Raw genomic sequence first — 23,573 nt, 5'->3', positions numbered from 1 at the left:
GCCCTAGCTGACAGGTAACAAAATAGCTTTGCAAGAGTGTCTTTCTCCTAAATAAGGATACTTAGGTCACCTAAATTTTGAGCCAATCTGAACCAAATGCAGTCCCAGATTGTTGTATAACTAACAGAAGAAGTAAATAGCATTCATAAACTCTTCTCCTTAAAAAAAAAATTATATAGTTTCTTGTAATGTTCTTATATACTTTTATAATAGCATGCTTTTTCAATATTGTCCTTAAAAACTCAGGTATCTGAGTAGGAATTTTTAAGATTTTATTTAGTTAATTTCAAGAGTATAAAGATCTAGATCTTAATTAACATCTCTACCTGCCTCCCTCCTCTTCATCTCACTCTCAGCTTTTTCCCAAATAAGGGAGATGGACAGAGTGTTTAAAATTTCAACCACTGTCAGCAAATTTGAGTGCAGGAAAAAATGTCAAGCATGCATCTTATTTGTTTCTGCCCTTGGTGTTCACCACGCAGCAGAACAACCTGGGACCAGATGCCTCCTCTGCAGGCATTGCTTACCCCACGAGTAAACAGGCTGGATTCCTCAAGGCAGTTTATTAAGACAGCCACTTGGGCATGATTTAACAACAACCCAAAGAAAAAAGAGAGGCACAGAATCCTGTAATTTGCTAAGAAGATGATGTTAAAGATAACAGATGATTACATTGTATGAGCAGACTCAGTGGCCTTACTGGTCTTTTGGGCTTAATGGTTTATGGTTAAGTTTAAAATAAGTTCTCTCTTGGACTAGTGTGTTCTGTGGCCATGTTAGGTCATGCTAAGTTTAGTTTATCACCCTAGATGAGAGTTAATTGAGCAAACAGTGGTGACATTTGTGTGTTCAATTGGAAACAGGCCATATTTATAACAGTAAGAATAGAGACCTACATAACAATATCATAACTCTGATTTTTTATTCCAGCCTCTCCCAACTTCTCTGTGTAGCCATGAATAAATGCACCTGGGGTGTCTGGAAGCCTTATTTTTCCAGGTTTTAGTCAATATAATTTTTAGCCACTTCTACTTAAGGACAGAAAAATACAGATTCGATTATTAACATCTTTTAAAATACACTACTTTTTTTCCCTATAACTTTCCTATTACTAATGGAATATACATCTCCCAGATATTTTGGATAAGTATACAACGGTCCTCTGGGCATGTAGGATATATACAGCCTGAGACAACTCAATGGGACAGCCCCTGCTTGAAACACGGTTTTTGCTTGAAAAGCTCTTCATTTGTTAACCAAATCTTGCAGGGTAAATGGCATCAGGAAAGAAGATCAAACTCCACTGGGTCACTGTGATATTCACATACTAAACTAGAACCTCTATCTGCTCTCCCAGAAGAACCCCCACTGCCAAAGTGCTCAGGTCCAGGGCAGAAAGCTTGCATGCCACCAGCCGTCTTTTTTTTTTTTTTTTTTACAGAGACAGAGAGAGAGTAAGAGATAGGGACAGAGATGAGAAGCATCATCATCAGTTTTTCATTCCAACACCTTAGTTGTTCATTGATTGCTTTCTCATATGTGCCTTGACCGTGGGCCTTCAGCAGACCGAGTAACCCCTTGCTCAAGCCAGCGACCTTGGGTCCAAGCTGGTGAGCTTTGTTCAAACCAGATGAGTCCGTGCTCAAGCTGGCGACTCCAGGGTCTTCTGCATCCCAGGCAGACACTCTATCCACTCTGCCACGACCTGGTCAGGCGCCACCAGTCTTCTTAAACTCTTCCTGAAGAGTCACACAGGAAACAACCTTGCTCTAAAAGAATGCTTTTGAGAATTTCTTCCTCCAAATCCTTGTCTTACCTGAACTGCCATGTCAGTTCCAGTAACATGGCCCTTCTCAGGCACTAAGTGCATAGCAACCTCTGCCACTTTTACTACCCAGGTCCAAAATCTAAATTTTGATGGATGACCAGAACACAGTCACACTCTCTGAGAAAGAGAAAAATAACATATACACATTTTTTTTTTTCACTCTAGAGGCTAAACAATGTGGAACCACTCAATCTTATAAATCTTTCCTTCCTTCTATTATTCAATTTTGATTTCAGTATTTCCCCTCCCCCACTAAACTGGAAGCTCCCTGAGGGCGGGGGACTCTTCGTTTTGTTTACCTTGCGCGGCTGGGCACTGTGCCAGGTACTTAGTCAAGTCATCTAAAATATTTGTTGAATAAATACATTAAGGCATTCGCTGAGCACCTAGTGCAGGTCCAGAACTATGCTAGTTACCGAAGAAAAAAATGTGGGACATTTCTGTCCCCCTAGGTGTATTTAACTGGGGAGACAAAGCATGGGCATAGAAAACGTTTCCCATGGTTTGCTGACAAACTAAGTGGCACAAGCAGTAAGTCTAGCAATGGTTTGGGGAAGGAGGTGCTCAAGGATCACAAAGTAGGCAGGACAGCAGTGAGGCACTGGGCGGGCAGGGTTTGGAAAGTAGAAAGGAGAGGGAATGAATGCACTCTAAATTGCTCATTGCCCACTGGCAGGCAGAAGTCATCTTGGCAGTTCTGACAGCAGGAGGAAGGGAAAGGTCTGGCTAGAGTGTATAGTGTATCAGAGGGAATAAAGTTTGGGTAGGGAGAGAGAGCCAAACTCCTGGACAGTCTTGATTGTCAGGTCCGAGGAGTGTGAATGCACCCTGTGAGTACACGGTGGGAAGGGCCTCACTGGAATTCTTAAACAGAGCCCTCAGACGATCAGTGCCGTGATGATCAGTTCTAGGACAGATAAGGCCGGCAGAATGGACTGGAGGAGATGGGTTAATTCCCTAGTGACCAGCATCATTATCTTTTGAGAAAGCTCTTGTCTGGGGTCTTCATGGGGGCAGCACAGGGCATTCTATTCCACCTCAAGGCTACTTCCTCATGTACATTCTGCAGGGCTTTCCACATGTGCTTGGGGACCTGCCTAGTACAGTGACACAGGCATTAGTCTGGAGGTGTGATCCCTTCAGCACCTGCCTGTAGTAGGTCTGAGCCAAAGGCCAAGGACAGAGTGAGGTGGGAAGAGAGAAGAAATACTGCAGCTGGTGTCTGCATTCCCCATGCCTACCCCCAGCCATCAGAACCTCACAGGCCTCTGCTCCCTGCAAAGCTCTAAACCCAGACCGTGCCCCCGGCCCAATCCTGAAAGGCAGGGGCATGGGCCAGACCTTCTTAGGCTGGGGGCTCCCACCCAGCCTAGGTGCCACCTTTGGCCATTCCCTTCTGCTCTCACCTCCAAGTCCTTCCAGACAGGGATGGAGTGGGGGAGGGGCGATGGCTGAAAGGAAAGGGTGCCAAGCACGGGCCTGTGGGAAGGGGTTCACCAGGATAGAGCGGTGGGTTAAGAGGCAGGCAGCAGGCCCAAGTGTAAGTGGGGGTAGTGGACGAAAGGTCAGGGAAAGGACTGGGGGCTGGGCCAGGAGGCAAGGGGCGGCACACTCACTGTCTCCCCAGTCTCCAGACTGAGAACCCCGCAGCCAACTCCGGAGACTGAGAGCACCGGAGCCCAGAGGCCACGTCGCACGGGAAGCAGGGCTCAGCCTGGTGGGCTTCCAAGGCAGCGTCCAGCCTCTGCTGACCCCCGCCCCGCACTGCTTCCAGCCCCACACCCAGTGGTCCCACCCTGCACTCTGGCCCTGCTGGGCCCAACCTCATCTTGGCTGTCTCTAGTCTTTCCAATTGGAAAGAGGCTATTACTATTGATTGCTATCTTCCTTTATTGCTCACTTGGACTTCCATTTTATAAATCTGTATTCTGATTTCAACGAACACCCACATATAAAATGATCTTTGCCCATTTGGGGAATGAAATAGCCTTTTCTCAATCTATGTTTTAAAGTCAGGTTTATTGAGGCATAATTTACATTTGGTAAAATTCACCCTTCATTGGTGTACATTTCTGTGAATTCTTAGAGCTGTTCTCTTGCCCCAAAATGTTTCTTCCTGCCCCATGGTACTAAAAGCCTCTCTGTTGAGGAAAGAATGTCCAAACCTATAGAAGATCTGTGTCCAGATCTCAATGAATTGGGAAAATGCTCTTGAGAATGGCAGTTCTGAGTTCCTGTCATGAATTTAGAACAGGGGTCTCAAACTCGCGGCCCGCTGAACAATTTTGTGCGGCCCGCAGACTGTTTTCAACTGCAGTGAGAAAAGTGTTGCATAACAGTTGCCTTTTGTAGACCTAGTGCGGCCCGCCAAACGGCTGTGATCTTGCTCTGCGGCCCACATGCTGAGTTGAGTTTGAGACCCCTGATTTAGAATCAGAGGAGAGAATAGAAGAAGGTACCCAAAATCCACTGCTGGTAGAGTAAGGGGCAGAAGAAAGCAAAGTGGGGAAATCTCTAGAATTGGATAAAAAGCAGGCTGGAGAAACACGTTTTTTACATTGGTGGGTACAGGTTAGGTAATAATATTTACAGCACACAGAGATGGTAGGCAGGGAACATGGCACATCAGTGAGGGTTCTGTGGTCAGGGGTTCTGGTGGGAAGCTGTGTCCTGAGATGGGAGGTCTGGGAAATGGGATTACTCTGACATTTCAAAGGTATGTTAACCTAGATACATACGAATAATGGACAGGGCTCACTGAAGGCAAAGATTGATCTTTGCTACGGAAGCTATAGGCCTGGGATGTGACTACCTCCTATGAACATCCCAGTTAGGAATTTTGTTTTTTTGTTTTGTTTTTGAGAGAAGCAGTGAGAGAGAGACAGGAACATCGAGTTGCTCTGTTATGCACCCTGACCAGGGAATCAAACCAGCAACCTCCACACTCCGGGATGATGCTCCAGAGCTATCCGGCCAGGGCATCAGTTAGGAATTTTTTATCAAAACATCCTGTGTGGTTTCTTTCAGTCATTGAGCTTGTCAGGCCTGCCCTGTGTCCCTACCTCCACCCCCAGCTTGTCAGGTTTAGTACATAACCCTTTTTCATTCACTCCTACCCTAACCCCCAAAACAACCATAGATCTGTTCTCCTTCTGTTTCTGGAATGTCATAGAGATAGAATCAATACAATATGTAGCAGTCCTCAATCAAGTTTGAGTTTTATTTAGGAAAGCAACTTCTGCTCAGTTCATTCTTAACCTCTAGTATTTTTGGTCAATTTACTTGTGTCTCTTGGGTATTATCATTTCTTCTTATAGAAAGTTGTATTACATACTTTCTTTCACCGTTATATTTGCATATCTTATTTCCTTTGGTGGTTGTGACAGCATATCTGTTCAACAGAATAGTAAGGAGATAGAGGGTTCCAGTGAAATAACTAAATGGAATTTACTAAATTATACTCATTTTTCTTTGTGTGTGTGTGTGTGTGTGTGTGTGACAGAGACAGAGAAAGAGACAGATAGGGACAGACAGAAAGGAAGAGAGATGAGAAGCATCAATTCTTCGTTGTGGCTCCTTAGTTGTTCATTGATTGCGTTCTCATATGATCCTTGACTGGGGGGCCACAGCAGAGTTAGTGACCCCCTGCTCAAGCCAGTGACCTTGGGCTTCAAGCCAGTGACCTTTGACCTCAAGCCAGCGACTATAGGGTCATGTCTATGATACCACGCTCAAGACAGCAACCCCGTGCTCAAGCCAGCGACCTCAGGGTTTCGAACCTGGGACTTCTGTGCCCCCGTCCGACACTCTATCCACTTTGCCACCACCTGGTCAGGCTAAATTATACTCTTTTTTTCTATCTTATCTGCTGATAACAATCATCCTGATGTCAGTTAGTTGTTAAATATTAATGGGAAGGTATTGTATTTTTATTTTTTTAATTAATTAAACCCATGGGAAAAAATTCTTGTTGGGATATTTTTATAAATTAGAATATTTCCAACTATGAAGTACGTAAAAATATGAGTGCTTTTTAAGTACCAGTTTTTTGGCAATGACATAATGATAAAAACTCTCTTAAATATTAGTTTACAAAATACTCTCCCTATAAAATTAGTTCCTTTAGAAAAGCAGTCACTTTTGCACTCATTGTTAAAATGGTATCTTTACTATCAAGAAGCGACAGATTAGTGAGAGATTAAGGAAAGAGCTCAATCATTTCCACTTTTCACTTTTGTTTGCTTTATTACCTTATCTCCAATACGTGGTTCTTCACAAGAATCATTGGATAAACCTTAAATCCATTTAACCACACACAGATAAGCTGCAATAAAGCAAACCACCATCAAGTCAAATTGAGTTATTCCCAGTCTCCCTCAACTATCTAGTGTGCAGGGAGGATTCTGGACACCACTGCTTGTGATCATCATCCATTCTGATTGGTCAGTATCTCGGCCACTGTTTTTTGTGTGTGTCCTTTTTTTATTTTTTTATTATATATATATATATATATTTTTTTTTTTTTCTTTTCTGAAGCTGGAAATGGGGAGAGACAGTCAGACAGACTCCCGCATGCGCCTGACCAGGATCCACCCGGCATGCCCACCAGGGACAACGCTCTGCCCACCAGGGGGCGATGCTCTGCCCCTCTGGGGCGTCGCTCTGTTGCAACCAGAGCCACTCTAGCGCCTGGGGCAGAGGCCAAGAAGCCATCCCCAGCGCCCGGGCCATCTTTGCTCCAATGGAGCCTTGGCTGCGGGAGGGGAAGAGAGAGACAGAGAGGAAGGAGGGGGGGGGTGTGGAGAAGCAAATGGGCGCTTCTCCTATGTGCCCTGGCCAGGAATCGAACCCGAGTCCCCCGCACACCAGGCCGATGCTCTACCGCTGAGCCAACCGGCCAGTGCTTCTTTTGTTTTTTTAATGTCATCTCCACTGCCTGACTTGTGGTAGCACAGTGGATAAAGTATCGGCCTGGAACGCTGAGGTCGGCAGTTGGAAACCCGGGCTTGCCCCATAAAGGCACATAAAAAAAGCAACTACGAGTTGATGCTTCCCACTCCTCCCATCCCCACTTCCATCACTCTGTCTCTTCTCTTTCTAAAATCAATAAATAAAATCTTTCAAAAACATGTATCATCCCCACCAAATAACAGGTATGCTATGTAGACCAGTATGCTCCATAGACCAAAATAAAACTCTCATAACAAGCCATATTTTAAATAATAACAAAAGCCAATTTTCTTTTTTTAAGATACAAAATAAACACACAAAGAAATTTTCATATTTTCTTCCTTAACCTCTAAAAGTGGCCTTGTATGTACCTCACACACCCCTCCTTGGAAGCTACTGGTCTGGCAATTACAAGGTGGTTCAGAAAGTCAGATTTTGGTTCAGTACACAAAACCATCTTTCAAGACGTAGAGCTTTCCAAAATGGCCAGCATCCCTACGTAAAGGACCCCCCAAACACTGGAAGCATTCGAGCAGGAGCTAGAGGTCTACTTGCCAGAGATGCAGAGCTGGGACAGAGACTGGATTCAGTTACTTCCCAGATCCTTTTCTTTTGTATTAATGTTAAGTACCAGAAATGACAGGCAGCACCCTTAGTTCTATTTATAAGGAAGGTAACTGATAATAGAGACCTAGATGACTAGTCAAAAGACCAACTCAAGGTGACCTTGAGTAAGTCATTTTAACTCCCTGGCTATCTTTTCTCATCTACTTCTAGGTGTTTATTATTTAATGTAAGTATTATCTTTCCATTAAATACTTTTACTTGCCATTAACATTTTGACTGTGAAATTTATTTTATCAGATATAATATACACAACCACTGCTTCTTCATATTCGTCCCAGCATGACAGACCAAGCCTTTATTTTCATTTGTTTTTCATCTTAAGTATTTCTTTGCTACTTAGATACTTAGATGGTTGGACTTTTGCTTTCTCAATTGGTGATCCTTTTTTAAAATCAATCCTTAGATTTTCTAACTAGATAATCCTACCATATAATAATAATCTTGTCTCTTCGTTGCTAATAGTTATTTTTAATTTCTGCCCTAGGCATGGGCATCAGCAAAATGTTAACTAGAAACAATGATAGTAATATCTTTGACTAATACTTCAAATGTTTTACTTTTTAATTATTTTTTAAACTTTTTTCCATTGATTTGAGAGAAAGAGAAAGGGAGAGGCATTAATTCTTTGTTCCACTTAGTTGTGCACTCATTGATTGCTTCTCGTACATACCCTGACCAGGAATGGAACCCGTGACCTTGGCACTCCGGGATGACGTTTCATCCACTTAACCACCCAGCCAGGGCCAAATGTTTTAATATGACATTTGCTGTAAGTTTGCAACCCTTCTTTTTAAGGTAAATTGAGCCTGTTTACATTTAATAGTTGTAATAAATGTTTATTGAATAAATGCATAAGTGAATTCCTTCACAGCCTGTTTGCTTTTTATTTTTAACTTTAGGTAAACATGTATATGCACAGTACAATAAGGGTTAAACACAATCTGATATGATTAGTCAATTTGATGATATATAACATGAATTAAATTAGACTCTTATTTGTTTTTTCTTCCAGTGAAAACATCATTTTCTTTTTTCTCTTAATTTTTACTAATTTTAATTTATTGTGTTAACATGGATCCAAGTGTCCCACTCAATATAACAGCCTCACCCCCAACCCCATGTCCCCCATTTCCCCCCCCTCGTTGCCCCCTCCCCTAACTCCCTCCCTCCCTTCCCTCTGGGATTTGCTGTCCTGTTATGTCTCTGTATCTATATGGACAGCTGTGAGAGGAAAGGAGGATGAAGGGATGGGATCAGAGAAGGTGAAGGGATTAGTGAAAACATTTTCTTATGTCTGCTTTCTCCCGATCCCGGTAAATTAAGGACTGAACTGGAATAGAAGAAAGCCCCATTTTAAATTCAAACAAAGCAAGGACATTCAGACTTAACTATAGACAATGGTAATGGCATTTAACAGGTGAATTTTATGAACACAGGTACATGTCTGCAAGCATAGAGTTTTCCCCACAGCATAACCCTGCACTACGATCACTCACAGTAACTCAACTGCCTTCGCATTTGGCGATGTCATACAAGTGAATTTGCTGATTACAAGCAATGTTACAAAATGAACCCAAGGCCACATAATCCAGAGTCACAACAACAAAGAAATTCTAGGAATGCAGGTCAAGGCAGGAGTTTGCAGCTGGCCAGATATGATACAATTTGCCTCATTTTCATTTAGGTATTTGCTATAATAAATAAAGTAAGTATCTCCCCTGAGTTACTAGAAAAAAAGAAAACAGGTATTGCCTATCACCATTCTGTGACCAGGAAATTAAAATATTTCCTAAATTTATAATTAAAAGAAAAAATTCTTTATTGATTTTTTTTTTTTTTTTTTTAGAGAGAGAGGAATGAGAGAGAGAGACAGAGAGACAGAGAGAGAGAGAAGGGGGAGGAGCAGGAAGCATCAACTCCCATATGTGCCTTGACCAGGCAAACCCAAGGTTTCGAACCGGCGACCTCAGTGTTCCAGGTCGATGCTTTATCCCACTGCGCCATCACAGGTCAGGCCGAAAAAATTCTTTAAAAAAGAATATTAATCATTCTTTTATGTTCACAATAGAAGCTTTATTTCTGAATTTAAAACACTACTCGGTATTAGTTTAAGAATCACATTTTGACAATATGGCTTTTGACATTAAAGTTCTAGGGGAAAAACTATGACAGCTTTTATTTTATTTTATTTATTTTTTTATTGATATTAATTTATTGTGTTTACATAGATTCTAGTGTTGCCCCGAATGCATCCCCCCTCCCCTGTATTCCCCTCAACATCTCCTTAGCTCCCCTCCCCATTGCACCCTCCCCACTTCCCTTCAGGTTTATCCCATCCTATCATCCCCTTTCCCTCTGTCCTCTTTTCCTCTGAAAACTATGACAGCTTTTAATTTTGCTTTAACATCAAACTAATAGAGCAACTGAAAAATATGGAGCAACTTAAAAATTCAACAAGAGCATGGGTTAGTCTGATTTAAGAAATGCTTCCAAAATTCAAACACCTAAGCTTCTTTTCAGGAGAAACTGTACATCACCACAAGCCTTTTCTAACTTGACTTTTAGAGAAGAAAATGGAAAATCAAACCCAGAGTAGGAGAAACTGTACATCACCACAAGCCTTTTCTAACTTGACTTTTAGAGAAGAAAATGGAAAATCAAACCCAGAGTACAACGGTGGTGGTAGATTATCTTCAGCTCAGCATTAGGCAAAGCCTTCTTTAAGCTGTTCTATTTCAATAGATGATTCAACTGGTCCTGGAGATCTGATGACTGCTCAACACTAGAGATTAGAGGAACAGTTTATCTGGAATGAGCAATAAAGACATCTCTGTGCAAATTATTTGTACTTTAGTGTATAAGTACTGTTGAAGTGAAGTCAAAATGTATATTATGGGCTACTAGAGTCCCCAAAGTTTTTAAACTACAAAGAACAGGGCTGTAAAGCTGATTAGTATTGTAAACAATATAAAAAGGGACAGATATAATCCTCTTGAAAAAACCCAGGCAGTTTAATGACTTTAACACATTTACTCTACTTAATGATTATCACCACTGTAAAAAGTTTTCTTAAGGTTGGTCTCTACACCCTGTAACTTTTAGAAAGCCTTTACTAGCAGTGCATACCTTTGACTTACTGCCTGCCTTTAAAATATGTACATTGTATTCTTTATATCCCAGCTGAGCTATCCCAGAGTGTGTGTCAATTTCAGGGCTTCTGTCAACCAGAGCTCTGCACTGATAGTAGGCCCAACAGTATAATTCCCTTCCGACTGCTTCAGTTGGCCATCCACTCTCCTACCTATGCAGTTACTTACTTCTTCTGAATAGCTTCTTGCCTAAATCAGAAAAGGAAAGAAGAAAATAAACATAAGAAAACTCAGTGAACTAGAAGTTAGTTATGGTCAGATACATATAGGCTGAACGAATTTCCAGTTTATGTCACATTCTGTATTTCTGCCCATCCTGTCCTAAGTTTGTGCTATGAACCTGTTCGCTGAGTGCAGAGCTGCTAAAGAGGTAATAATATTCCATCAGAGTGTGGGATGGGGTCCAACAAACCACACACAGAACTCAGATTCAGTTTGCAGAGTATGTGGAGTCAAATGGTCACATACCTGATATTTTTCACACCCAAAGAATGAACATCTAGTTATTTAAACATCAAGAGTTGAATTCCCAACCATATATTTCTAACAGGTACATAAATATAATATCGACTATCTAAAATATAAAACAAAATAAGATGAAAAGCTAATAAAATTATAATTTTATCCAAAATTATAATGGGAAAAAAATATATAATGGAGAAGGTATCTTTACATTTCAAAATCTCCTGGATGATATACATGTAGCTAGGACTAGGCCACATGTTGGAATGTAGGATGTACGTCACAGTTAACTCTTGACTCCCCAGGGAAGGAGCAGACTCTCCAGAGGGAAGCTTAATCACAGACAATCAACAAAGACTGATAAAGCCCTGGCCGACTGGCTCATTGGTAGAGCGTCCGCCTGGTGTGTGGAAGTTGATTCCTGGCTAAGGCACACAGGAGAAGTGCCCATCTGCTTCTCCACCCTTCCCCCTCTCCTTCTTCTTTCTCTCTCTCTTCCCCTCCCACAGCTAAGGCTCCGTAGGAGCAAAGTTGGCCCGAGCACTGAGGATGGCTCCATGGCCTCAGCCTTAGGTGCTAGAGTGGCTCCGGTTACAATGGAGCAACAGCCCAGATGGGCAGTGCATCACCCACTGGTGGGCTTGCAGGGTGGATTTCGGTTGGGCACATGCAGGAGTCTGTCTCTGCTTTTCACTTCAGGAAAACACACACACACACACACACACACACACACACACGACTGATAAAGTGCCTACTGGGTGCCAAGCACTGGCATAGTCCTGGCATGGGCCCTGCCCTGTTGGGTTTACAGTCTCTTCCTCTGAGAAGCCCTCAAATTAACACATAAAGTTCACAAAAGACAATCCTTGCTCCTGATCTCACTCCAACTTCTACTGCAATCTCAGGAGTCTTTTCCACAGAGAACTCATCCTCGACCAACCTCACCTGTACTCCTAATTCCTGCCTCCGCAGGAAAATGAGCTGAGCACGAGGGCAACAAGAAGCAGCCCAAGGGTAACGATTTTGTAGCAAGTAGTCAGCAGAGAGGGCATACTCACTGGTATTGAAGATGTGTTGTTATTATTGCCATTTTCCTTAAACTCTGCATTAAAAACAAAACAAAACCAGAAATAGAACATTCCACTTCCCTGTAGCCACTCAAACTATTCATATATATAAAACGCAAATCATAAAATAAATGATTCTTACATCTTCCGAGTGCAAGATGGCATCTTCCTGTAGTACCATGTTTCGAGCCGCCTGACCTAGCAGCTGGAAGACAATGGTAATATTCAAAACTTCCAAACTTCCTGTTACCCCTCTCTGCAGCTGTTATACCCCTGCCCTCTCCCTTCCCCCAACTCTCCCGCACAACAAACACTCCAAATATAATGGAGGATAATGTCCCATTTGTTCACGTTGAGAATCCATTTCACTGTCACAGTGACAGTTCTGGCACGGGCTCAACATCTGTTCCAAGGGCCACTGCCTGAGAAATCAGTGCTCCGTAACTGCTGAGCTCTCTGCCAGCTTCTTAGTCAAGTGCTGCGAAGAGAAGTCTGCCAAAAACACCTTTGGCTACGCAAGCCCAGTGAGAACCTAACTTCTGATTCTTTAAAGACAAATCTGAAACTGACCTATACGGGCACTGGAATGCTGAGGTCGCCGGTTCGAAACCCTGGGCTTACCTGGTCAAGACACATATGAGAAGCAACTACTACAAGTTGATGATTCCCACACAACCCACCCTCCTTTTATTTTTCTCTCTCTCTCTCTCTAAAATCAAAAAATAAAAATCTTTAAAAAAATAAAAAGAATAAAAAAGACAAATTTGGGATCTAGGGTGGTTTGAGAGGAGTGTGGGGCAGGGCTTCCAGTAGGACTGAAAAGGAGAGAAAAAATGCAGCTGTTTAGAAGTGGAATGAGAACCTCAGAGAAGGAGAAAAAGGGCCTGGGAAGAAGCTTGGGATTTGAAGTGGGGAACCCCCACATGAAGGACGGCAAGAGAGGGCTAGGGAAGAGGAAAGAAAGGAGACATGTGGAGGCAGATTTAATGAGTTCACTGACCGCTGGGCCCTGAGCTCTAATTCAGCTGGGTGGCCTGTGGTCAGATATGTGACTCAGCACCAAGAGACAAGAAGAGATCAACAGAGGTTTCTGGCTACTGTTGCCCCCTGATCCTGGCAGACATTAAGTCCACCATGGCCCTGGACGGTTGGCTCAGCGGTAGAGCATCGGCCCAGCATGTGGAAGCCCCGGGTTCGACTTCTGGCCAGGGCACACAGGAGAAGCACTCATCTGCTTCTCCACCCTTCCCCCTTTCTTTTTTCTCTATCTCTCTCTTCCCCTCCCGCAGCCAAGGAGGCTCCATTGGAGCAAAGATGGCCCGGGCGCTGGGGATGGCTCCTTGGCCTCTGCCCCAGGCGCTAGAGTGGCTCTGGTCGTGGCAGAGCGACGCCCCGGAGGGGCACAGCATCGCTCCTGGTGGGCGTGCCGGGTGGATCCCGGTCGGGCGCATGCGGGAGTCTGTCTGACTGTCTCTCCCCGTTTCCAGCTTCAGAAAAATACAAAAAAAAAAAAAAAAAAAAGCTCAATTACTGAGCAACGGAGCAGTGCCCCAGATGGGCAGAGCATTGTCCCATGGGGGCTTGCCAGGTGGATCCTGGTGTGTCTCTCTGCCTTACCTGCTTTCACTTAATGAAAAAAATATTTATTTACTTATTTTATTTATTTTTACAGAGACAGAGAGAGAGTCAGAGAGAGGGATAGACAGGGACAGACAGACAGGAAGGGAGAGAGATGAGAAGCATCAATCATCAGTTTTTTGTTGTGACACCTTAGTTGTTAATTGATTGCTTTCTCAAATGTGCCTTGACCATGGGCCTTCAGCAGACCGAGTAACCCCTTGCTCGAGCCAGCGACCTTGGGTCCAAGCTGGTGAGCTTTTTGCTCAAACAGATGTACCCGCACTCAAGCTGGCGACCTCGGGGTCGCTTCTCCTATGTGCCCTGGCCGGGAATCGAACCCGGGTCCCCCACACGCCAGGCCGACGCTCTACCGCTGAGCCAACCAGCCAGGGCCAGTAATTGAGATTTTTAGCGCCTGAGGCAGAGGCTACCAGAGCCATCCTCAGCGCCCAGGGCCAATGTGCTCAAATCAATGGAGCCACTGGCTGCAGGAGAGGGAAAGGGAGAGAAGCAGATGGTCACTTTTCCTATGTGCTCTAACCAGGAAACAAACCTGGGACATCCATATGCTGGGCCAACACTCTATCCACTGAGCCACTGGCCAGGGCCAATAAATATTTATTAAATGAATGCTGTGGGGACTACATCAGACTAAGAAGTTTTTGCTCAGCAAGAGAAACTGACAACAAAATAAACAGATAGCCAACTAAATGGGAAATGATATTTTCAAACAACAGCTCAGATAAGGGCCTAATATCCAAAATATACAAAGAACTCATAAAACTCAACAACAAACAAACAATCCAATAAAAAAATGGGAAGAGGACATGAACAGCCACTTCTCTCAGGAAGAAATACAAGTGGCCAACAGATATATGAAAAGATGCTCATCTTCATTAGTTATTAGAGAAATGCAAATCAAAACTGCAATGAGATACCACCTCACACCTGTTAGATTAGCTATTATTAACAAGACAGGTAATAGCAAATGTTGGAGAGGCTGTGGAGAAAAAGGAACCCTCATTCACTGTTGGGAATGTAAAGTAGTACAACCATTATGAAAGAAAGTATGGTGGCTCCTCAAAAAACTGAAAATAGAACTACCTTATGACCCAGCAATCCCTCTACTGGCTATATACCCCAAAAACTCTGAAACATTGATACGTAAAGACACATGCAGCCCCATGTTCATTGCAGCATTGTTCACAGTGGCCAAGACATGGAAACAACCAAAAAGCCCTTCAATAGAAGACTGGATAAAGAAGATGTGGCACATATACACTATGGAATACTACTCAGCCATAAGAAATGATGACATCGGATTATTTACAACAAAATAGTGGGATCTTGATAACATTATACAGAGTGAAATAAGTAAATCAGAAAAACCAAGAACTGCATTATTCCATACGTAGGTGGGACATAAAAACGAGACTAAGAGACATTGATAAGAGTGTGGTGGTTGTGTGGGGGGGTGTGGAAGGAAAAGAGGGAGGGGGAGGGGCACAAAGAAAACTAGATAGAAGGTGACGGAGGACAATCTGACTTTGGGTTATGGGTATGCAACATAACTGAATGACAAGATAACCTGGACATGTTTTCTTTGAACATATGTACCCTGATTTATTGATGTCATCCTAGTAAAATTAATAAAAAAAAAGAATGCTGTGGAATAAACATTTTACATATGAAAATTGTCAGTTAATCAAACAAAATAGCTTTGTGGAGTCTGCTGAAGAGAGAAGCAATGCTCTACGGGCTGAGAAGGACTGAAAATCAGTAAGACACTCCGATAACCTCCGAATCTACTAAAGGAAATGCTAAAAATATGTAAGCAATTATAGAAAAAGGAAATACAGTATGTGATAAGTATCATGTAAGAGATCCAGAAAAAGCCCCTGACCAGGTAGCTCAGTTGGTTAGAGCATAGCCCCAATACACCAAGGTGTGGGTTCAGTTCAATCCTGGTCAGGCACATACTGAGTACATAAATAAGTGAAACAACAAATCGATGATTTTTTCTCTCTCCATCTTTTTCTAAAATGAACAATTTTTTTTTTTTTAACAGAGATAGAGAGTCAGAGTCAGATAGATAGGGACAGACAGACAGGAACGGAGAGAGATGAGAAGTATCAATCATCAGTTTTTCGTTGTGACACCTTAGTTGTTCATTGATTGCTTTCTCATATGTGCCTTGACCGTGAGCCTTCAGCAGACCGAGTAACCCCTTACTCGAGCCAGCGACCTTGGGTCCAAGCTGGTGAGCTTTGTTCAAACCAGATGAACCCACGCTCAAGCTGGCGACCTCAGGGTCTTGAACCTGGACCCTTCGCAACCCAGTCCGACGCTCCATCCACTGCGCCACCGCCCGGTCAGGCTAAAATCAACAAATTTTAAAAATTAAAAAAATAGAGAGATCCAGTAAAGTTCAGAAATGTAAGAAATGATATGTCAATCCTGACCCAGAAAGCTGCAATGGTTTCAATTTAACTCAAGCCATACCACTTATTGAGTACCCTATTGAAATCTACTACAGAATCAGCCCATGTATAACATACAAGGAGGCCCTGGCCAGATAGCTCAGTTATTTAGAGCTTCATCTCCGGACGCCAAGACTGTAGGCTGGATTCCACTCAGGGCACATGTAACAGTCAGCCAGCCAGTGAATGCATGGATTGGCAGTACAGCAAGTCAACGTTTCTCTCTCTCCCCCTTCTTCCTCTCTAAAATTAGTAAGTAAAAAAAATAATTTTAATCTACTATTTAAAAAAAAAAAAAAAGCCTGACTAGGCGGTGGCACAGTGGATAGAACACTGGATTGGGATACGGAGGACCCAGGCTCGAAACTCTGAAATCACCAGTTTGAGCACAGGTTCACCAGCGTGAGTGCGGGGTCACTGGCTTGAGCGTGGGATCATAGACATGACCCCATGGTTGCTGGCTTGAAGCCCAAGGTCGCTGGCATGAGTAAGGGGTCAACTCACTCTGCTGTAGCCCCCCCCCCCGTCAAGGCACATATGAGAAAGCAATCAATGAACAACTAAGGAGTCACAACAAAGAATTGATGCTTCTCATTCTCTCCCTTCCGGCCGGTCTGTCCCTATTTGTTCCTCTATCTCTCTCTCTGTCTCTGTCACACACAAAAAAGAAAAGAGAAGTACACAAGGAGGAGGAACAAAAAGGAGGAAACCACATAAGGACAGTCAATGGTGGCACAGTGGGTTTTTGGCTACTTAATCCAACTAGTACCACATGGGAGGTGGTATCCAAAAACGTGGGCCTGGGCCTGGTTAGTTGGCTCAGTGGTAAACTGTCAGCCCAGCATATGGATGTCTTGGGCTCCACTCCCAGTCAGGGCACACAGGAAAAGCAACCATCTGCTTTTCTAACCCTCCCCCTCTGCCTTTCTCCTCCCTCCTCCTCCCATAGCCACAGCTCAATTGGTTGGAGTGAGCTGGCCCCTGGTGCAAAGGATGGCTCAGTGGCCTCCACCTCAGACACTAAAAATTGCTCAGTTGCCAAGCAACACCCCAGATGGGCAAAGTATAGCCTTATAGGGGGCTTGCCGGGTGGATCCTGGTCAGGGCACGTGCAGGAGTCTGTCTCTCTCTGCCTCCCTTCCTCTCACTGAATAAAAAAAAAAAGTGGGCCTAAAACCAACCTGCCTAGGATTAAATCTTAGCTCTACCCCTTCCTAGCTATTGTGTGACCTTGGACAAGTTAAATTCCTCTCTGAATCCTCTATATAAGAAAACTACCTCCTTTATTAGTGATTATAAAGACTTAATGAATTAAGCTATATAAAACAGCAGTGTCCAGCACATAGTAGATGCTCAACAAATGTAAGTTTATTATGATAAATATGGATGTTCAATATACACTAGTGGTTAATTATGAACACCATCTATTTTTTTAATTTTATATTATTATATCATGTTTCTCTCCAGAAAAGATTCAAGGCAATTTATACCAAACTATATGTGTATGTACACATACATACATACATACATTTTAAAAGCAGAAATAGAATCTAAAAGTCATGCCTGACTAGGTGGTGACACAGTGGATAGAGCATTGGACTGGGATGTGGAAGACCCAAGTTCGAAACCTGGAAGTTGCCGGCTTGAGCTCAAGTTCACCAGCTTGAGCGTGGGGTTGCTGGCTTGAACATAGGATCATAGACATGACCCCATGGTCGCTGGCTTGAGCCCAAAGGTCTCTGGCTTGAGCAAGGGGTCACTCGCTCTGCCTCCCATTCAAGGCACATATAAGAAAGCAGTCAATGAACAACTAAGAAGCCGCAACGAAGAATTGATACTTCTCATCTCTCTCCCTTCATTTCTGTCTGTCCCTATCTGTTCCTCTCTTTCTCTGTCCCTGTCCAAAAAAAAAAAAAAAAAAAAAAAAAAGGAATCTAAAAAAGAAGGCATGAAAAGAAGAAGGCAATAAATGTATCTATCACTAAAACTGACATAGGAACTTCTGTGCAAGCAATGCAAAACATGAAACACAAGTTGCATAATTCTTATTTGGTAAAAGGCAGTATTACAATTCTTTGAAAAAGATAACTTTTCTGATAATGAATCATAAAATGAGTACATCATGTGGGACCTCACAAAAAGTATATTTAGGACACCAGATCAGTGACTTCAACAACAGTGTTATGGTAAAGCAAATACCTCATACAGTTGTTTCTTATAGCCACTATCAATAAAAGCTAAAGACAAAACATGAAAGCTAATTCTGTAAAGACAGTTCTATTGGACCCTAAACTAATATGAATAAAGCTGAAATTAACATTCAAATATAAGTCTAAAGACTTGTATACATGTTATGCTTGCTACTGCAACTATAAATTTAATGAATATAGAAACTGATGTAAGATGAATTTAAAAAGGGAAAGAATTCATGCTATTTCTATGAAAATTAAGTTGAAAATCAAAAATACTTCTTGAAGACGAGTAGTGAAGATACACTACTGGCCCAGATAGCTCAGTTGGCTGGAGCGTCGTCCTGGAGTGCAGAGGCAGCCAGCACATACAGGAACGAATCGATGTTCCTGTTTCCCTCTTTCTCCCTTCTTCTATCACTAACGTCAATAAATTTAAAAAATTAAAATATACTACTGAGTTAATTATGAGAAAGACAAGAGTATATAGGAGAAAGTCATAGAAATCTAAAAGACTAAAAAAAAAAAAAAAGGCCCTGCACTCAAATTGTTCAACAAGTGTATTCAAGATGTTCTACTTTGGCCTGTTCTGTGGTGGCGCGGTGGATACAGCATCGACCTGGAATGCTGAGGTCGCTGGTTTGAAACCCCAGGCTTCCTTAGTCAAGGCACATATGGGAGTTGATTATTTCTGCTCCTCCCTCCCTTCTCTATCTGTCTCTGTCTCCTCTCTCTAAAATGAATAAATAAAATTAAAAAAAAAAAACAAAAAACCCTAAGCTTGCCCGGTCAAAGCCCTTATGGGAGTTGATGTTTCCAGTTTCTCCTCCTTCTCTCTCTCTCCTCTCTAAAATGAATAAATAAAATCTTTAAAAATTAAAAAAAAAAAAAAGATGTTCTACTTTAAGATTTTTTAAAATTCATTTTAGAGAGGAGAGAGAGAGAAGGAAACAGAAGCAGGAAGCCTTATCTCCTGTATGTGCCTTGACCAGGCAAGCCCAAGGTTTCAAACCTGCGACCTCAGTGTTCCAGGTCAATGCTTTATCCCACTGTGCCACCACAGTCAGGCCCAGATGTTCCACTTTAAAGAAACCAAAGTTGGAAATCATAGATGATATTTAATGTGTGTAAGGCTGGTTTACATAACAAAATGATGGGCATATTTTCCATTTCTCCTGGGTAAAAAATGACACATGGAATGGCTTGATCTTAGACCCATTTTGTTAGTCCATTCACCTGTCAGTGGGCAGTTGGGTTGGTTCCAGTTTGGTGCTATTATGGCAAAAGGTGCAATGAATATGTACGAGTCTTCCGGTGGTTATATATTTTTATTTTGCTTGGATGAATATCGAGGAATACAACAAATTTATTTTTTTTTTATTTTTTATTTTTTTAGAATGGCAGAGAGTAGTATGTAAAGCTTTCTGGTGTGAAAAGACATCAATAATTCCATACATGGAACCAACCTAATTAAGGGGAACTTACGACAGAGAAGAAACTTAATCTAAAAGGAACAAAATCAAGAATATGACCTCAAAAACAAATCACAAAGGAATAAATGCATAGACAGATCATGTACAAAAGTATGAGAGAAATACTGGATGTTGAAGGCAAAACCATGCAGAATTTGGGGGCCACAAGGGACAGAGACAACCCCGAGAAACAAATCCGGAACTGGTTAGGACCACTACCTCATCACGTCCTGCGACAATTGCCGCTTTAAAGCACAGATTCCGGAGAGAAAGGGAATTGGGGACTGGGTGAAAAAAGTGAAGATATTAAGCAAAGGGGAAAAAAAAAAAACTCACTCAAAAGACACAGACAACAGTATGGTAATTATAAGTGGGAAAGGGAAGTGGGAGTAGGTAGAAAAAGCTAAATGGGGAAGAAATGTTGATGGAAGGAGACTTGACTTGGGGTGAACACACAATACAATCTACAGATGATGTATTATAGAATTATACACCTGAAATCTATACAACTTTATTAACTGATGTAATTCCAATACATTCAATTTTTTAAAATAATAAAGCACAGATTTCCCATCATCTCCCTTTCTTTCCCCTCTTATACCGCTAGTCCTCCAAAAGAGACTACGCATCCCAGAATGCAACACTTGCCCCTGGCGAAAGAGCTCTAGTCTCCGCCACAATTCACGACCTACAATTCCCAAGATGCAACGCGACCTCCTTTCGCACAGTTCTGAAAGATAGGAGTCCCTCCGAGTATGTGTCCCAGAGAGTGAATTCCCAGCTCACCTCCGAGCTCCGGGAGCCCTTCAGCACCTGTTTAGTGAGGGCGATCACGTCAGTACCGCAGGTGTTCACCTTCTCCGTGAGAAGCCCCTTCACGGACTGGCCGAATCGCGCCTGCGATTCTGGCGTCCCAGTCGCCATCGCCTTAGCTAGTGAACGCCTCCGTACAAGCGATGGCGAGTCACCGGGGCCAAAAAAGCGGCAAAGCGGAAGGTAAAAAGGAGGCGTCTTTTTCTTTCCTACCGTGGGAAAAGGAAGGAACACATTTTGCCTAGCGCCTTGTATTTAACTTTAAATTCATTTAAAATACTCAGTTGAGCTCTGGCCAGGTAGCTTAGTTGGTTAGAGCATTATCCTGATACCCAAGGTTGGAGGATCAATCCCAGGTAGGGCACATAGAAAGATCATCCAATACGTGGATGGATGGATGGATGGGTGGATCAGCAGATGGATGTTTCTCCCTCTCATTTTATCTCTTCTTGCCTCTCTAAAATCAGTCAATCAATAATTTAAAATTTTAAAAATAAATAAATAAAATACTCAGTTGACACCCTAAAGGTGACAGGTCCCAGGCAAACGGCTCTGATGGGAATGAAGGACAATTTTAGTAAATCCATGGTTTAAAATCAGAAGGCCAAATTACAATCCCAATTGTGCCATTTGTGTGCCTGCAAATTACTCAACCTCTGCATCTTATGTTCCTCATCTGTGAAATAGAAATAATAATGTTAAAGTCTCCAAAAGGTCAGGAGAATAAATTAAGATCATTCAGATCTATTTTAGCAAACATTTCATGAATGAAATACCAAACACTGAGCTGGGCTGAGGATAGAGAAAGAACTGAAATCCAGTCGTTGTCTACAAGAATCTCCCAGGCTGATGAGGCCTATAACCAGAGAAACTAGAAAGAACAACCCAAAAGAAAAATTGGTAAAATTTACAAACAGGCAATTTTAAAAAATTTAAATGGCCAATTAATGTAAAAAATGTTCAACACCATTAGGTAATTTTTCAGTGATAAATGACCTCTTTGTTCTAACTTATTAGTACCTTGGAAAATTGTATCTGAAATGTTTCATGTAGCTTTATTTCTTTTTACCTAATGTATTTATATAAGAGAGGTAAGAATGACATATTACAAATTTTGTTGTTTTTTTGTTTGTTTGTTTTTTACAGAGACAGAGAGTCAGAGAGAGGGATAGACAGGGACAGACAGACAGGAACAGAGAGATGAGAAGCATTAATCATTAGTTTTTCGTTGCGCATTACAACACCTTAATTGTTCATTGATTGCTTTCTCATACGTGTCTTGACCGCAGGCCTTCAGCAAACTGAGTAACCCCTTGCTGGAGCCAGCGACCTTGGGCTCAAGCTGGTGAGCTTTTGCTCAAACCAGATGAACCCGTGCTCAAGCTGGCGACCTCAGGGTCTTGAACCTGGGTCTTCCACACCCCAATCTGACGCTCTATCCACTGCACCACTGCCCAGTCAGGCCAAATTTTGTTTTAAATCACCTGTAATCAGCCTTGGCTAGGTAGCTCAGTTGATTAAGAGCACTGTCGTGCCTGACCTGTGGTGGCACAGTGGATAAAACATTGACCTGGAATGCTGAGGTCTCCAGTTTGAAACTCTGGGCTTACTTGATCAAGGCACATATGAGAAGCAACTATTACTACAAGTTGATGCTTCCCACTTTTCTGTCTCTTTCTCTCAAATTAATAAATAAAATCTTTTTAAAAATAAAAAAGCATTGTCCCAACACACCAAAGTTATGGGTTCCATCCCAGAATCAGGGCACATGGGAGAATCAACCAATGAATACATAACTAAATAGAACAAGAAGTCAATGTCTCTCTCTTTCTTCCTGTTTCTCCAAGATGTTTCTCTCTTCCTCTAAAATCAGTCAATAAAATAAGTTTACAAAAAAAATTTTTTTAATAAATAAAATCATCTGTAATCATTATCAACATTACTTTTACTTTCAAATGCCTAGATTCATGTCTCTGTTGATTCTTTCATTTAATTCTTGGGGTTTCTTTTGTTTGTTTGTTAGCAAGAGAGAGAGACAGACAGAAAGGGAGAGAGATGAGAAGCATCAACTCATATTTGCAGCACTTTAGTTGTTCATTGATTGCTTTTTCATATGTTCCTTGATTGGGGATAGGGGACTTAAGCAGAACCAGTGACCCCTTGCTCAAGCCAGTGACCTTGGGCTCAAGCCAGCAACCATAGGGTCATGTCTATGATCCCACACTCAAGCCAGTGACCCAGCACTCAAACTGGAGACCTCAGGGTTATGAACCTGGGTTCTCAATATCCCAGGCCGATGCTCTATCCATTGTACCACCACCTAGTCAGGCTTGTATTTTTAATTGCTTTTGTTTTGTTTTTTAATGTATTTGTTGGTTTAGTCTTGTATGTGCCCTGACCAAGGATTGAACCCACAATCGAACCCACAACCTTGGCATGTAGGGAGGATGCTCTAACAAACTGAGCCACGACCTAATTTAATTTTTATTCTTTCTTTTTTTTTCTTTTTTTTTTTTACAGAGACAGAGGGAGAGTCAGAAAGAGGGATAGATAGGGACAGACAGACAGGAACGGAGAGAGATGAGAAACATCAATCATCAGTTTTTCATTGCGACACCTTAGTTGTTCATTGATTGCTTTCTCATAAGTGCCTTGACCATGGGCCTTCAGCAGACCAAGTAACCCCTTGCTCAAGCCAGCGACCTTGGTGATCTTTGCTCAAACCAGATGAGCCTGCACTCAAGCTGGCGAACCAGGAGTCTCGAACCTGGGTCCGCCGCATCCCAGTCCAACACTCTATCCACTGCGCCACCTCCTGGTCAGGCCTAATTCTTATTCTTAATCAACTTTATTATGGTATAATTAATTGATGTGCAATGGCTACATTCTTTGAAAGTATACAATTTTTTTATTTAT

The 23,573-nt window shown here is 42.3% G+C and overlaps 1 protein-coding gene across 2 annotated transcripts; it reads right to left on the bottom strand.

Moving 5' to 3' along the window:
• Positions 1 to 9,453: 9,453 nt before the first annotated feature.
• BORCS7 (BLOC-1 related complex subunit 7) lies at positions 9,454 to 20,782 on the bottom strand. Of its 2 annotated transcripts, none has more exons than XM_066240086.1 (5): positions 20,631 to 20,782; positions 12,226 to 12,288; positions 12,075 to 12,118; positions 10,723 to 10,743; positions 9,454 to 10,211 (listed from the first exon to the last, which is right to left on the bottom strand). In XM_066240086.1, exons 1-5 carry the CDS (start codon positions 20,766 to 20,768, stop codon positions 10,208 to 10,210), a joined length of 270 nt encoding a protein of 89 aa, XP_066096183.1. In that variant the 5' UTR covers positions 20,769 to 20,782; the 3' UTR covers positions 9,454 to 10,207. The 2 variants fall into 2 exon arrangements, with proteins under 2 accessions (XP_066096183.1, XP_066096182.1); XM_066240085.1 differs by having other exon boundaries at positions 9,454 to 10,187.
• Positions 20,783 to 23,573: the final 2,791 nt, after the last annotated feature.

This window comes from Saccopteryx bilineata, chromosome 7, assembly GCF_036850765.1.
Source record: "Saccopteryx bilineata isolate mSacBil1 chromosome 7, mSacBil1_pri_phased_curated, whole genome shotgun sequence".
NCBI classification, from domain to species: domain Eukaryota; kingdom Metazoa; phylum Chordata; class Mammalia; order Chiroptera; family Emballonuridae; genus Saccopteryx; species Saccopteryx bilineata.
This window is presented reverse-complemented; position numbering and strand designations above follow the sequence as displayed.

Bases quoted from the DNA above. Each gene is read 5' to 3' on its own strand.
- BORCS7 (XM_066240085.1), bottom strand. From the start codon at position 20,768: ATGGCGACTGGGACGCCAGAATCGCAGGCGCGATTCGGCCAGTCCGTG. The intron at 12,289-20,630 runs GTGAGCTGGGAA...ATTGTCTTCCAG, and splicing joins AGGGCTCCCGGAGCTCGGAG to CTGCTAGGTCAGGCGGCTCG. The intron at 10,744-12,074 runs GTGAGTATGCCC...TTTCTGATTTAG, and splicing joins ACAACACATCTTCAATACCA to GCAAGAAGCTATTCAGAAGA.